General features: G+C 47.9%; 1 protein-coding gene across 10 annotated transcripts in view; it reads left to right on the top strand.

The window, feature by feature from the left end:
- Positions 1-13,320, top strand: part of ASAP2 (ArfGAP with SH3 domain, ankyrin repeat and PH domain 2) — a 174,023-nt gene that overhangs the window by 107,466 nt on the left and 53,237 nt on the right. For 5 of the 10 annotated variants that reach the window (XM_045447772.1, XM_045447768.1, XM_045447767.1 and 2 more), the window contains exons 7-10: positions 1,052-1,137; positions 7,016-7,091; positions 7,385-7,471; positions 8,350-8,358. In XM_045447772.1, the coding sequence (XP_045303728.1) occupies positions 1,052-1,137; positions 7,016-7,091; positions 7,385-7,471; positions 8,350-8,358 (258 nt within the window). The remainder of the gene's footprint in view (positions 1-1,051; positions 1,138-7,015; positions 7,092-7,384; positions 7,472-8,349; positions 8,359-13,320) is intronic. The other 5 variants (XM_045447775.1, XM_045447774.1, XM_045447773.1 and 2 more) reach the window with 1 other exon arrangement.

Below are 13,320 nucleotides of genomic sequence, written 5' to 3'. Positions count from 1 at the left end.
GTAGTCAACTCTTTACAAGCTGCTTCCTCTCCTGTTGGGCTCTGTGGCCTGAACGTCAGCTTTCCAGTTGGTGGCCGAGAAGCCTGTGTGGTCAGCAGGGGCGGCCGCTCTTTCGGGAGCATCTAGTCTCGGAGATGACGTGTTCTCAGGGGTCTGTATGCCATATCCTCACCGTGGAAGGGATAGAGAACTTACGGAGTCTTTGTTCTGTAAACCGTTAGCAAAGAACGAATGCATTTCCTGATGCTGGTTTTGTAGATTCCTGGGACTTCCTGATATTTTAGTGGTCATTCCTGAATGAATGAAAAGTGAAAAGTGGCTTTAAGTAATTTCAGCTTAAAGTTTGGTTTTTGGGACGCCTGGTGGTGGCTCAGTCAGTTAAGCGTCCGACTTTGGCTCAGGTCGTGATCTCACAGTTCGTGAGCTCGAGCCCTGCTTTGGGCTCTGTGCTGACAGCAGCTCAGAGCCAGGAGGCTGCTTTGGATTCTGTGTCTCCGTCTCTCTCTGCCCCTCCCCTACTCAATACTCTGTGTCTCTCTAAATAAATAAATAAATAAATAGGACATTTTTTTTTTTTTTAAATTTTAAAATTTGGTTTTTATAACAGTCACATTTTCTTAAGTGCCAAGATCAGAGACACAGTGACAGGAGTCTCAGATACTAAACACTAGCACTTAGTGTTGCAGCTGACGACCTGTCCACAGAAGGGATGTGGGCAGGAGGATGTGGACAGAAGCGTCCAGGATGGGTAGAGCCCTTTCACTCCACCCATCCACATCCTTTGTGCAGCTCGAAGAAAATTTCTTCCAGCAGGTTAAGGCACAGTGTCTTACTACTAGGAGTTCTTGGCACTTAAACATTTAGTGACCTGGACATCAGGTAATTCATATCGCCCCAAACTAAGAGAAATGTTCAGTTCTGGCCTTCTGAAGATATTAAGCATCTCCATGAGCTCTACCCCTAGTAAAAGATGTCAGAGAAGTGGAGAAGGTGGTCTGTCCTCACAAGCTTCTGTTCTGCTTATGACATACCCTTTTTTTTTTTTTAACAGTATCTGCTGAAGGTCAATGAAATTAAGATTAAAAAGGGAGTGGATTTACTTCAGAATCTGATCAAATACTTTCATGCCCAATGCAAGTAAGTTCCTCTTCTTTGTTATGATGTCATTTCAAATGTTTCTCACTTTAAGGCAGCTTCTGGTAGATATACAGTATTGCACTGAGGAAAATAAACAGTCATTTAAAACTCAGTAGTAAAAGAAATGAAGTATGGATACACGCTGTACCACGGGTAAACCTTGGAAATGTGCTAAGTGAAAGAAGCCAGACACAGAAGGCCACATCGTATATGATTTTATCTCTTTGAAAGGCCAGGAATAGATCTACAGGTGACTGATTGCCAGGGCTTGGGAGAAGTAGGGGATTACTGCTATTTGGGGTAATGAAATGTTCTGGAATGAGACCGTGCTAATGATGGCACAACTTGGTGAATATACAAAAACCACTGAGTGGTGCGCTTGAAAAGGGCGAATTTTGTGGTGTAAGACTCTTCGATAAAAAATACAAAGAATATAAAAATCTATAGTAATCATCAGATGTATTTATTTTTGCTCTTTTTGCAGAGGGACAGACCAGTTTGATCTCATGCATGATTCACAGATGTTTTGTGTTGTTGTTGTTTAAAAGAAATTAGCGTGTTAAATTAAGGAAGTAGTGTCCTGTGTGAGTTATCCCGTAAAGCAAGTGACCACGATGAGCAAAGGAGGCTGAGTGTGGGAGAGAGGGAGATGCTTCCGTGTTCGCGGCCGTCTCCCATACTCCACTTGGCCCACACGTGAGCCCCGCACAGCCCGGCCCTCATCACGCCACACTTTCGTTCCTGCTGCCCGAACCCCGGTCCTGGCGTAACCCAGCCCCTCACTCATCCCTCACTCGCAGCATGGAGTGCTGCGATGCTGGAGAGAAATACTGTCCTTCACGGGCACCGTTCCTGCTCGAATCCAGGAGGCGAGTGAACTTCAGCAAACGGCTTTATGCTGCACATTCGGAACGTGTTCTGAAGTGTTGGAATCTAGGAAAGAGTAGAAGGACCTGATTTAGATGAAGATGGGAGGCAGGGACTGGGTTTTTCTTCTTCTCCGCACCCCCGCCCCACCCCGCCCCATTCCTTGCTGTATCCTCCAGCTAGACACAGTACCTAGGATATGGTGGATACTCACGTTCTTCTTGCTTTCGCCGCAGGCCTCTTTGAGGAGGCATGGATTCCGAGATCTAAAGGTCAAGAAGGTAAGAAGTAGAGGAAGAACATTCCAGGCCAAGTCAGGGTCTCAAGGCAGGAAGAAGCCTCGTGTGACTTAAGCATAATGAGGGAAGGGAAGGTATTGGGATATGAAACCAGATGGAAGAGCCTAGAGACGTGGACGGCCTTAGGAGGCTTGTGACAGGTTTTAGGTTTTATCCTAAATGTACGGAGGAAGCTCGCGAAAGTTTCGAATCAGGGCTTCGTTCAGCAGATACCGAGCTCCCGGGCTCGATATGGGCCGGGCACTGTTTGGGGTTCTGGTGATATTTCTTACTCATGAATCTCCGGTTCTAATGAGGTGGGCAAATAGTAAACACATGATGTCTGTAACGGTTTTGGCAGGGGGGGGGGGAGCTGTGAAACAGTGGAACAGTGTGAGGCAAGGAGAGGAGAGCAGGGGTGATGGGAAACCTCTGGGAAGGCTTCTCGATTCCATTTCTGCTTTAACGAGGAGCAAGAGTGGGTGTGAGTGATCACTTACGCCCACAGCTCTGACCCGGCGCAGTCCAGAGATGACAATGTCTTGGCCTAGACTGGGGACGGTGCCCCGGGAGGGCGTGACTGATGTGAGAAGTCTTTGGAGGTTGAACCGCCACACCTGTCTGCTTGCTTGTCCCCAAACAGGCCATGCCCCACGCTAATGTATCTTTGCACATGCTGCTGTCTTCTCTAGAATGCCTTGCTGGGCCTTTGTGCTTTCCCCTGGCTTCTGTCCATCCCTAAGACCTACCTCCAGCCTAACGGCTACTTTGAAATCACCTGGTCCTCCCCTGATGCCATTACTTCTCTTCCTTCTGCATTATCTCGACACTCCCACGTACCTCCTGTATATTTCCAGCGTGGCATCTTTCATACTGTGGCGTGTCTCCCACCGAACCACGTAGACTTCAAGGAAAGGGGCCGTGACATTTGTTCAGTCTGTAGTGCGTGGTGCATTTACCTGGCGTAGGAAATCGCACTGTTTAACTTGGCACAGCTTTGGCCTTCTTACTACGGTTTTGGTGACAGCACATCTCCAGTGCACTCGAGGTCAAACCGCCGAGGAAGACGTGCCGTGTGATTCTCCGTAGGCTAAGGGAAGAGCTCCAAGCTTGGAAAGAGTCTCAGAGAACGGAAAAAGGCTTCTAATTTGTAGAATTTCCAAGATGAATTATTTTATAGAGACTCAAAATCCTAACCTTGTGATTAACGTACAAATTACTTCTTCTGTACTTGTCCTTGTAACCTTATGTGAGACAGATTAGGAAGTGGGTCGCTTCCTTGATAATATTTTATTTTGAAGAGCTATTCTGGGATTTCCTTTTTTTCTCTTTATTTTGCCCAAACTGATCCGTTGGGTAGCAACAGACCAGTGGTGGAAAAGTGAATTAGTTGGCCTTTTATGGGCATGAGCTCAGCAACCTTTGAGAATGATGAATCTTCCATTACTTCCTGTGTGTGTGTGTGTGTGTGTGTGTGTGTGTGTGTGTGTGTGTGTACTGCATGCTCTTCCCATCATTTGCACAGCTTTGACTTTTCTCATCCACATTTTGGAGGTTAATGCAGGGCTGGAATGAGTTGGCCATTGGATGGAGGACCACGTGGCTGCACACTGCACGTTCTCGTAGCTCCTTCCTGGTCTCCCTTAGCATATTCTCTGCTGAGAACCGCCATGACCAGCTGTTGCCTGATGAACTTGGGAGACACAGGTCCAGGGCCCCAGACAAGCTTGCTGCCTTGAGAGGCAGGGCCAGGGCGCAAAGGGCAGACGAGTCCTGGGCCCTGATGGCAGGATGCTGCTGGGAAGGCTACAGCTAGAGGTGGAGGGCACCCTGCTTGGTGGGAGCTTGAAGACTGAGCCTCGGCAGGTGCATTTTAAAGGCTTGAGGGTTCGGTCAGGCTGTGTAGAAACCATTTAACGAAAAACAAAATTCAAACAAACAAAAATTGGTATTTGGTGGTATTGATGGTAAACGTTGTTTGACTGAAGGTTGGGCCAGTGTTGATGATTCAGCCTAAGAAAAATGTGCCAGGGTTTATACTCAGAAACGTCACAGTGATGGGGTGTGACTCAGTCAGTGGAGCCAGTGACTCTCGATCTCAGGGTTGTGAGTTTGAACCCTACGTCGAGTGTAGAGATTCCTTAAATATAAAATCTTAAAAAAAAGAAAGGAAATGTCACAGTGGTGGCAGGTGATGAAGCAGCGACAGCCCTTTTCTTTGACACTTTCCCTGAGGCCTGGGAGGGTATACTGAGGTGCCAAAACACGCCTCAAAAAGGAGGGTACAGAAAGATAGGGATTTTGACAGTCAGAGGGAGGAGGTGTTCTAAGTAGATGGTCAAGATCGGCTGGGTGATTACAAAGATAAGAACCACATCTTAAACCCAAGTTTGTGTCGTTACTCCCAGCGCACCATCCAGGGTCATGCTGGAAATGACACGTGTGACAAGAAACCCTGAGTTCTGGGTACTCTGAGTTCTCTGAGTTCTGGGTACTTGCCTCCACAACAGGGCTCTCCTCTCCACGGACGGTTGCAGGCGTAGAGATTCTTGGAGCTGTGCACCCGCTCCCCTTCTTGGGTCCCCAGGAGCAGGACCATTTCCATGCCGTCTTCTGTGATACTTTTCTGGCTCCTCATCCTGGTGTTCTCTCCCTCTCTCTCTCCCTCTCTTTCTACCTATTCCACAAGAATTTGGAGTGATTGAAGAGATCGTTTCTATAAAGACAAAACGTAACCGGAGCAAAGCATGAGAACCAGAGGAGTTCGTGACAGCAGGGGAGGAGCTCAGTTTCCCATTCCTGCGTGTGTGCTTCCTGATTTCCCTTCCAGTTCAGAGGAGTGCCTGTCATTTGCCGGCCGTGGTGGCAGGGGGTGGAAGGCACGGCCCCTCTGCCCTGATGGTGGACGCAGACACGAGGAGCAGTCCTCTGAACACTCTGACGTGACTTCGGTAAAATACAGGAATGAGAATATAGGACAAAGAATTACACCTGTATGTGCAAATTCAGGCGAGAGCAGCACAGCTTCTAGCACAGCTTGTGTGATTCCTGCTGCCTGGCTAGTAACGGTTCATAACCCACATTCCATCCGTATATATTCCTCTCCCTTCCCCCTTGGAATTACCGCATTAAATGTCACGCTGTGTTGCCTTTATAGCCCCTCCTGTCCATTCCATACTTCACCAGGGAAAGTCCCCCAGGACCGTTGCTGAGTTTAGAAGGAATAACCATCACCTCACATGAACACATGTGAGACCCACATCACATTTTGAAGATCGTCTCCTTCCTGTCATCCGGCCAAAGCTGGAGAGTCCTTCCTCCCTTCATCAGTTTGTTTTTTCATTCAGCAAATACTGTGTGCTTGAAATGCACGAGCCTATGTGGATACCGTGTGTTTACCCTCTGGAACTTCAGATCTAAGGGAGGGTGGGTGTATTTTAAACAAACACACTAATGACTACGTAATGCTAGTTGTGCTAAGGGTTTTGAAGGAAGAGACAGAATGCTCAGAGAATATAGCAAGGAGACTCTTTTTAAAGCATGGAGACCTCACTAACAAAGTGATATTTAACTTAAAACTTGAAGAATGGGTAGGAATAATCCAGGCAAAACAGAAGATATTCGCAGGGAGAGGTTTTTAGAAAGCAGAAGCAGCATATGCAAAGGTCCTGAGGCAGGAGGGATCTGTTGGCCATACACTTCTGGTAGGCCTGGAATCTAGTGAATGGAAGGGGCAAATGGTGCTACTTGAGGCCTGGAGACACAGGCGGAAGCCAAAGCACGTGGGTGCTACAGGTCTCATGACAGGTTTTGAACTCTGTCCTGAGCTCGTGGGGAAGCGATTTCTTCATTTCTCTCAAGAGGGTGGTACACAACATGCTTCGGAGGCAGTGGTGAGCATCAGCTCACTGTTCCTGCAGGAAAACTTGTCTGCCTTCTGTGACATTTCTTGCCTCACTTACTATAAATGACCTCACAAACGTGGAGTTCTGAGCTTTAAAACAAAAAGTTTCCTTTTTCTGTCTGAGGTCCAGTTCTGCAGCCACATTCCCCTACGCTACAGATGGGGCATGGCCGTTCCCTGCATTCTCGTTTCTACTTGCTGTTAACTGTGAAGGAAGAGGCTTCAGTGTCTTATTCTTTGCATCCCAGCTTTTCTGACCTCACATGCTTCCATTCCTGAGCCAAAGCCCTTACTGCCTGCTGCCAGGAGGTGCCTGCTTCCCGCTATACACTGAAAACTTAGGGCTCTTGGGGCGCCTGGGTGGTTCAGTCGGTTGAGAGTCCGACTTCGGCTCAGGTCACGATCTCACAGTCTGTGAGTTCGAGCCCCGCATCGGGCTCTGTGCTGATGGCTCAGAGCCTGGAGCCTGCTTCCGATTCTGTGTCTCCCTCTCTCTCTGCCCCTTCCCTGCTCATGCTGTGTCTCTCTCTGTCTCAAAAATAAATAAAAACATTAAGAAAAAAAGTTTTTTTTTAAAAAGAAAACTTAGGGCTCCTTTCCTCTGCGTCAAGAACAATGATAAACACATAGACTTTCTTGCCGTTCCTTTTCTGTCACTTCGTGCAGTTTTAAGTGTGATTTTCTTCTTTGTTTGCCTGACATTTTAAAGTTTGGGTCCCACAGTCTTTCCCCCCCCAGGAATTACATAACGATTTCACTCACTTTCCTTTAAAGAAGTATTTTCTCCATCTAACAACGTTGTTTCCTCTTTCTTCTTTTTTCCTCTTAGTTTTTTCCAGGATGGACTGAAAGCAGTTGAGAGCCTCAAGCCTTCCATTGAGACACTTTCAACAGACCTTCACACAGTAAGTGGCTTCCCTCCCACGTCAGTGTTGAAGTGGTTTTTATGCAGCACATGCTTTGACTTCCACACTGCTTCTGCGTGCCCCTGTGTTTGCGTGCCGTGCTACCCGGACGCTGACGGCCTCGTGATGCCTCATGGAGTATGGAAGCCCCCGTTCCCGTCCTCTGTCTTGGCTGCGAGAGGGTGTAATCGGAGGGGGTGCCTTTGAGGCGCTTTTGTGGAGATGCCCTACGAGCCCCAGCGCCTCACTGTACCTCAGTCGTGCTTCTCTCCGCTTTGTTTTGCTTTTTCAAGATCAAGCAGGCCCAGGATGAAGAAAGAAGGCAGTTGATACAGCTTCGCGATATTTTGAAATCAGCCTTGCAGGTTGAACAGAAAGAGGTGAGGGGATTTAATTTTGAAAGATTGCTGTTTTTATACCTGTGTCACGGGGGCTTTGGGACTCAAGAACGTGACTTTCAGCATCCTCCAGGATGCTCACAGTTCACTCTGGGGCTCTATCAGCCACCACCGAACTTTTAGTTTGTTCTTTGAGTTAGGTTTTATAAAACCATCTTTTTAGCTGTGTTTATTTCATGGGGGAGGCATTTACTGGAGGTGTGGCCTTCACAGCAGCATATAAACCCTTTTGTGGGTGTGGCTTCTTAACATCTCCTCAACCCTTTTTGTTCACGAGTAGCTCTTAACATCTCCGTTACTCAGATGCTCGCTAGTTATGCCGTTGATTTGCTACCTGGAACTTTGTGGTTTCCGTGCCCCCGTGTCTGTGGACTCTGTCTGTCCTCGGGGGCATCGGCAGGTAACAGGTGGCCACCTAGGCCTCCAGCCCTGAGATTGTGCCCTGAAAAACATGGGGAGCTACATTTTCTTACAGCTGCATTCGGATGAGCAGGAAACCTCAGTTTCTCTGGCCTCATCTCTGTCCTGTACACCTTTCTGCATGCTGACATGTTCACAGTGACAGTTTGTGTTTTGGAGGCTTGTTTAAAAAAATACCAAAGAGTACATTTTTAAGGTAATTATACGGTATGTTTACTACAGAGTGGATATTATGATGAGAAATTTAACATAGTCCACTTCCTTGTCCATAAAGGACTGTTATCTGAACGTATTACTAGTAGAGTTTAGACGAATGACTGTTGAACTACTCAGAACATGATGTTCGCGGTGGGGAGTTTCATGTGCTCTGTTTTAAGTTCCTGTACTATAACTGAATATTGTTGTTTTTCTCCCAAATGCATTTACCTTTGTGACCGAAGTCTAGGAGAGTAAGTAGTTCAGTATTTTCATAAATTGGAGAGTTTTGCATGCTTTCTTCATAAACTTAATTGGTTTCTTCCATGCATCTGCTAGTGGCCAGTGGTATTTTTCATTTTAACCCTTTCTCTGGGTTTTATTAAAGGCTAACGAATTTGAGTGCACAAATATTAGTGAAATGGAAAATTTCCAAGTTTACGGTTTATGAATTTGCTGCTGTTCCTTTGTGGACGCGAAGTGACTCTGCCCCTCCCCCCGCCACTGCCTAGCTGAAGTCTCCATGTCCTTCTCATCCATCCCCAGACCGGTCTCTGGAGACCCCCTCTGCTCGCCCCAGCCCCAGTGATCTGAGTTCATGTTATTTCAATCATGATATTTTCTTTTGGGGTTGTTGGCTGTGTCTTCAAGTGCACAGATGCTACTTCTCTCTAGCTAGACCTTGAGCAGCTTGAGGATGCCCTCCCGCCTTCTGCGCCAGCCATCACGTTGTACCATATTGCTCGTTCGCTAGGCTCTTGGTGAGCGCAGGTCAGCTAAGTGAGAGATTGGCAGATCGCAGTTACATGAGAGTGCTCGAAGTTACCCACAGGATGGTGACTTCCTCCCTTCCTTCCAGTCTGCGGAATATAGATCCTGACACTTCGATATTCCCAAGCATGGGCTACGCGCAGAAGAATAAGAAGGAGCAAAAGAACTTGGAGTGTGGGGAGAAGAGCGGGCTCAATCATGACTGGAAGAGGGTGGTGCTGGGTGTGGGAGCCCCACCGCCACGGAGGCAGCCGGCCCTCCAGTGCGGCGCTGGGAGTGCTTCAGAGCTGCTCCTGCCTGGAAAGGAGTATCGGTCCCATGAAGGGAAGCTCAGGTTTACAATAAAGGAGAGCAGATGCTGGAGTTGAGTGGTCCTCTGGGCGCAGTGCAAAGGCCGTGTTTACTTTGGCTGTGTGGAATCAGGAGGTTTGGGAAAACCGGCTGTTGTCAGCTGGTTATTTATAGCTTTACAGAGAGGTGTAACAAGTCTGCCAGCAGAGATCAGAAGTCTTTACAGTTTGTTGTGTTTGTGTGTTTTTGTGGACCAGCCCAGCTGCCCTGCTGCACACAGGGGTCATAAGAACCCTCTCTACCACTCGTCTTCAGCTTTCTGCCCAAACATCGAACTCTCTGGGCGCTTGCTTGTGATCGTATTGTACTATATATTACACTCTGCATTGCTTTTCGATGATGCATTCCATAGATTGGATGGTCTGTGGACACAGTTGCCAGGAAGAAGCAAATGTGTAGAAGTGGAATTTTATATATTTCTAAATAATGTTTATGATTGGGCAGGGTGGGGGGGGGGGTCTGTCTCCTATCCTTCCAGTTGCAGCAAGAATAAACGTTCGGCACTGTTTAGCTCTCAACCCCTTTCTTGGGATTCTTCCTGTGACTTAGAAAACTGAAGGCATTGACGGTTTTTTGTTGTTGTTTTTATTTTAGTGTGTGCGAGCAGGGGGGGGGAGGGGCAGAGAGAGAGAGAATCTTAAGCAGGTGCCATGTTCAGTGGGGAGCCGAACATGGGCTCGTCCCACAACCTTGGGATCATGACCTGAGCCAAAATCAAGAGCGGGATGCTCAACTGACAGAGCCACCCAGGCGCCCTGGTGTTTATGGTTTTATTTAATGTTATGAAAATTCTTACTCCATAATTTTAGTTCATAAAAACTAGGTAACATGCCCCAAGGAAACTGCACTGATGGTTGGTGGGAGCCCCTCTCCTGTTGCCTTCCTGTAAATCTCAAACATTAATCATTTGGTTTAAATGAAAAGCGTGGCTCTTGCATATGGTGGCTCTGGCCTGCTTCTCTTTGTCACCCTGTGGCTACATTTTGGAAAGGAGACTATGCCATTATGATCCCAGCGCCCCCACACCTCCGAATCACTGAAATGCTTATTTTTTCGTATTTCTGCTCTCTGTAGAGAAGATTCTACTGTTTGATTTTTCTACTATCTTACTATGAAACTTTTCAGACTTACAGAAGAGTTAAAAAAAAATGTATGGTGAGCACCTATGTACGCACCACAGTTTTAACACTTGGGAGAGATCCCTTCTCTGAAGTTAAAGCCCTTCAGTACTGCTGATTTTTGCATCAGCCTTTTGCTTCCCCGTCCCTTGTGTGTCCCATCTCCGCGGAGTCCTGTGGGACAGGTCCGTGGCAGTGCTCACAGATTCTCTGCCAGAACCTCGTCGTTGGCATGTGGGTTCTGAGTCGTTGGATGTCGAGAACCCAGGCTCGTCCCTCCGGCGGGGAGGACTCAGCCTCTGGGAGCCTGAGTGCTGAAGCTATAGTGATTTTCCCACTTTGGATACCTCAACTGTGGTCTCTCTTCATGTCAGCTTTACACTCCCCCCTTTTCGACTGTCCCTGTGTGGTGGGAGTGTGTTTGAATAGTATGCACTGTCCAGGGAGCAGAGGCCCACGACGGCCATAATTCTCTTCCGTCGCTGGCTTTTCTGGTCTAGGCTTGCATTTCTTATGCCGGGATCTGGCCTTTGTCACAACCCTCTGGCCAGGTGTCCACTTCCTGGCCTCTCCTGCCAAGCTCCCAGGTGGCTTGACACTGGCCGTCAGTGTGCCTTCCGTGGAAGACTTGTTCCTTGAGTCACACGGTCGACTCCCGTTTCCTTAGCAGTGATGTTAAGCTAGGCACCGCAGTGCACAAACAGAATAAGATAGATACAGCTTTCACCTCTTATGGGGCTCATAATCGGGGAGTGGGTCACAAAGTCATTGGGGTATAGTGTGACGATGGCTCCAGTGGAGGCCAGTCCAAGAATGGGTGTCTCCCTAGTGTGGGGTAGGCGGGTGTGTGTCAGGAATGAGGGTTTGGAAGATGATTCGGAGTTAATAGCGTCCCAGCAGGTGGGGCAGGTGGGGCAGCTTCTGACCAGGACGGAAAATTCACCGGGGTAGCTGTCTAGCAGAGCAGAAGAGCATAGATGAATCGTGGGTCTTCGCTTCCTGCCAGGAAGGCATGGAGCAAGGTTCCCGACCTCTCCGTGCCTTGGTCTCTCCATCAGTCAATCAGGAATAATACTGTCACCTCCCACAGTTGTTATGAGATCTAAGGGATAGTTTCTATAAAACACTCAACACAGTGTCTTGATAAACAGGCACTCGTTCGTTCATTCAGTAAATACTGTGTTCCTAGTGCTGAGGAACCATAGTGAGCAAAAAAAAAATACCTAATTCCCCACTGCCGGTGGTTGGAGAGTGACAGACGGATGTTGGTGGTGTTGTCTCTGATAGGTCATCCTGATGCCCACTTGGCCCTCAGTGTCGGCTTGTGATCTGGCATCTTGTCTTCATGACTGGCCCCCTGCCCACTCTGACCTAGGAGCCATCACACCCCAATCTAGACTGACCCCTATGCCCACTTCCCCCGTTCCCTGCCTTCACTAGCACTTGACTGCCTGACCCCTCACTGTTCCTGGGGTCTGCTCTATGGTTTGGCCATTCCTACTTGCCTCGCTTCACAGGTCTTTCTGGGCACCTTGTAGCTGTGAGCAGTAATGCAGACAAGAGCCTGGCCGGGCAGGTGGTATCACAGTCCACGTTTACACCTTCACTCGGAGGGGAAAAGCGTATTTGCCGGGGTCCACTTAGTAGTGTTAGAGCCAGGATTGGAAGCCTGGTCTGTTCCACTGCAAGCGTATTCCCTTTAGCTAGGTTATATGACTTTAATAATACCTTGTATCAGACAGAATCTGTTTAAAAATTATCCAGGGGGCGCCTGGGTGGCGCAGTCGGTTAAGCGTCCGACTTCAGCCAGGTCACGATCTCGCAGTCCGTGAGTTCGAGCCCCGCGTCGGGCTCTGGGCTGATGGCTCAGAGCCTGGAGCCTGTTTCCGATTCTGTGTCTCCCTCTCTCTCTGCCCCTCCCCTGTTCATGCTCTGTCTCTCTCTGTCCCAAAAATAAATAAACGTTGAAAAAAAAATTTAAAAAAAAAAAAAAATTATCCAGAAATAATGCGGAATGTGTGGTATTGAGACCAGCGAAAACACTGTTCTTAGACCACAGCTTAGTGCTTACTTAGCAAAGCCTCTTGTTCCAGGTTGTGTCCACTTGGTGGACGTACCTGTCGTAGCCTGAGAAGGTACTTGGACGTACTTGGGAGATACGTGGACGTTACAGCTCTCCCTTGGTAGAGAAATGTTCAGTGTCCAGGGGTGACCCCTTGGCAATCCATTCATCGCAAGAATTGTCTGAATACAGAATTTCTAAGAGGTGGACAGATAAAGTGTGTATGTTTTTATGATCTAGAGTCTTAGGGACCTTGGGGATCCTTCTGATTCAATGAGTAAACTTTTATATGTGTAACATATGCAACATCATCACTCTTTTTTCCCCTATGCCCGAACGTTTCAAATGCTAAGTCTTCTGCTCACCTGGGCAGTCTGCCTTGGCAGGACCCAATGGCTAGTATTTCATACGGCCACACAGACTTTAAGGTCATGGATGGTGCCTGGGATCCGAGAACATGGCTGGATGTCGCAGGATAGAGGATATGTGCATATTGACAGATCTTAGGAGAGCCTTTTGAAGGTCCATAAAATGCCGACTTAACCTATGTGCTTTAGACAACACCTCCATGTGGTGAGACTCAGTCAGATCCTAGGGCATCCTTGGCTTTCTGGGAGACTACAGAGTATGATGGAGAGCCTCCAAGAGTCTCTCCCACCCCTGCCCCCCACCAGTCACCTCTGTCTATGTTAGATTCTCCTTCTCCCCAGAAGTAAAGGCCCTTTTCCCTCGCATTATATTCCATTGAATTGCAGTCTTGGTTATGTGAAAAGGCGGACTTCATTTGTTACCCCTTCACTTGACCAGGTGTGAACAAAATGACCTGAATGAGCAGATGAAGGAGGGCTGGTTTTGTCGGATCACCTACAAGTCACCTTGAAGTTGGTGAGATAACTAGTGCGAGAGCAGGTTCA

The sequence above is a fragment of the Leopardus geoffroyi genome, chromosome A3 (assembly GCF_018350155.1).
Source record: "Leopardus geoffroyi isolate Oge1 chromosome A3, O.geoffroyi_Oge1_pat1.0, whole genome shotgun sequence".
Lineage (NCBI taxonomy): Eukaryota > Metazoa > Chordata > Mammalia > Carnivora > Felidae > Leopardus > Leopardus geoffroyi.
This window is presented reverse-complemented; position numbering and strand designations above follow the sequence as displayed.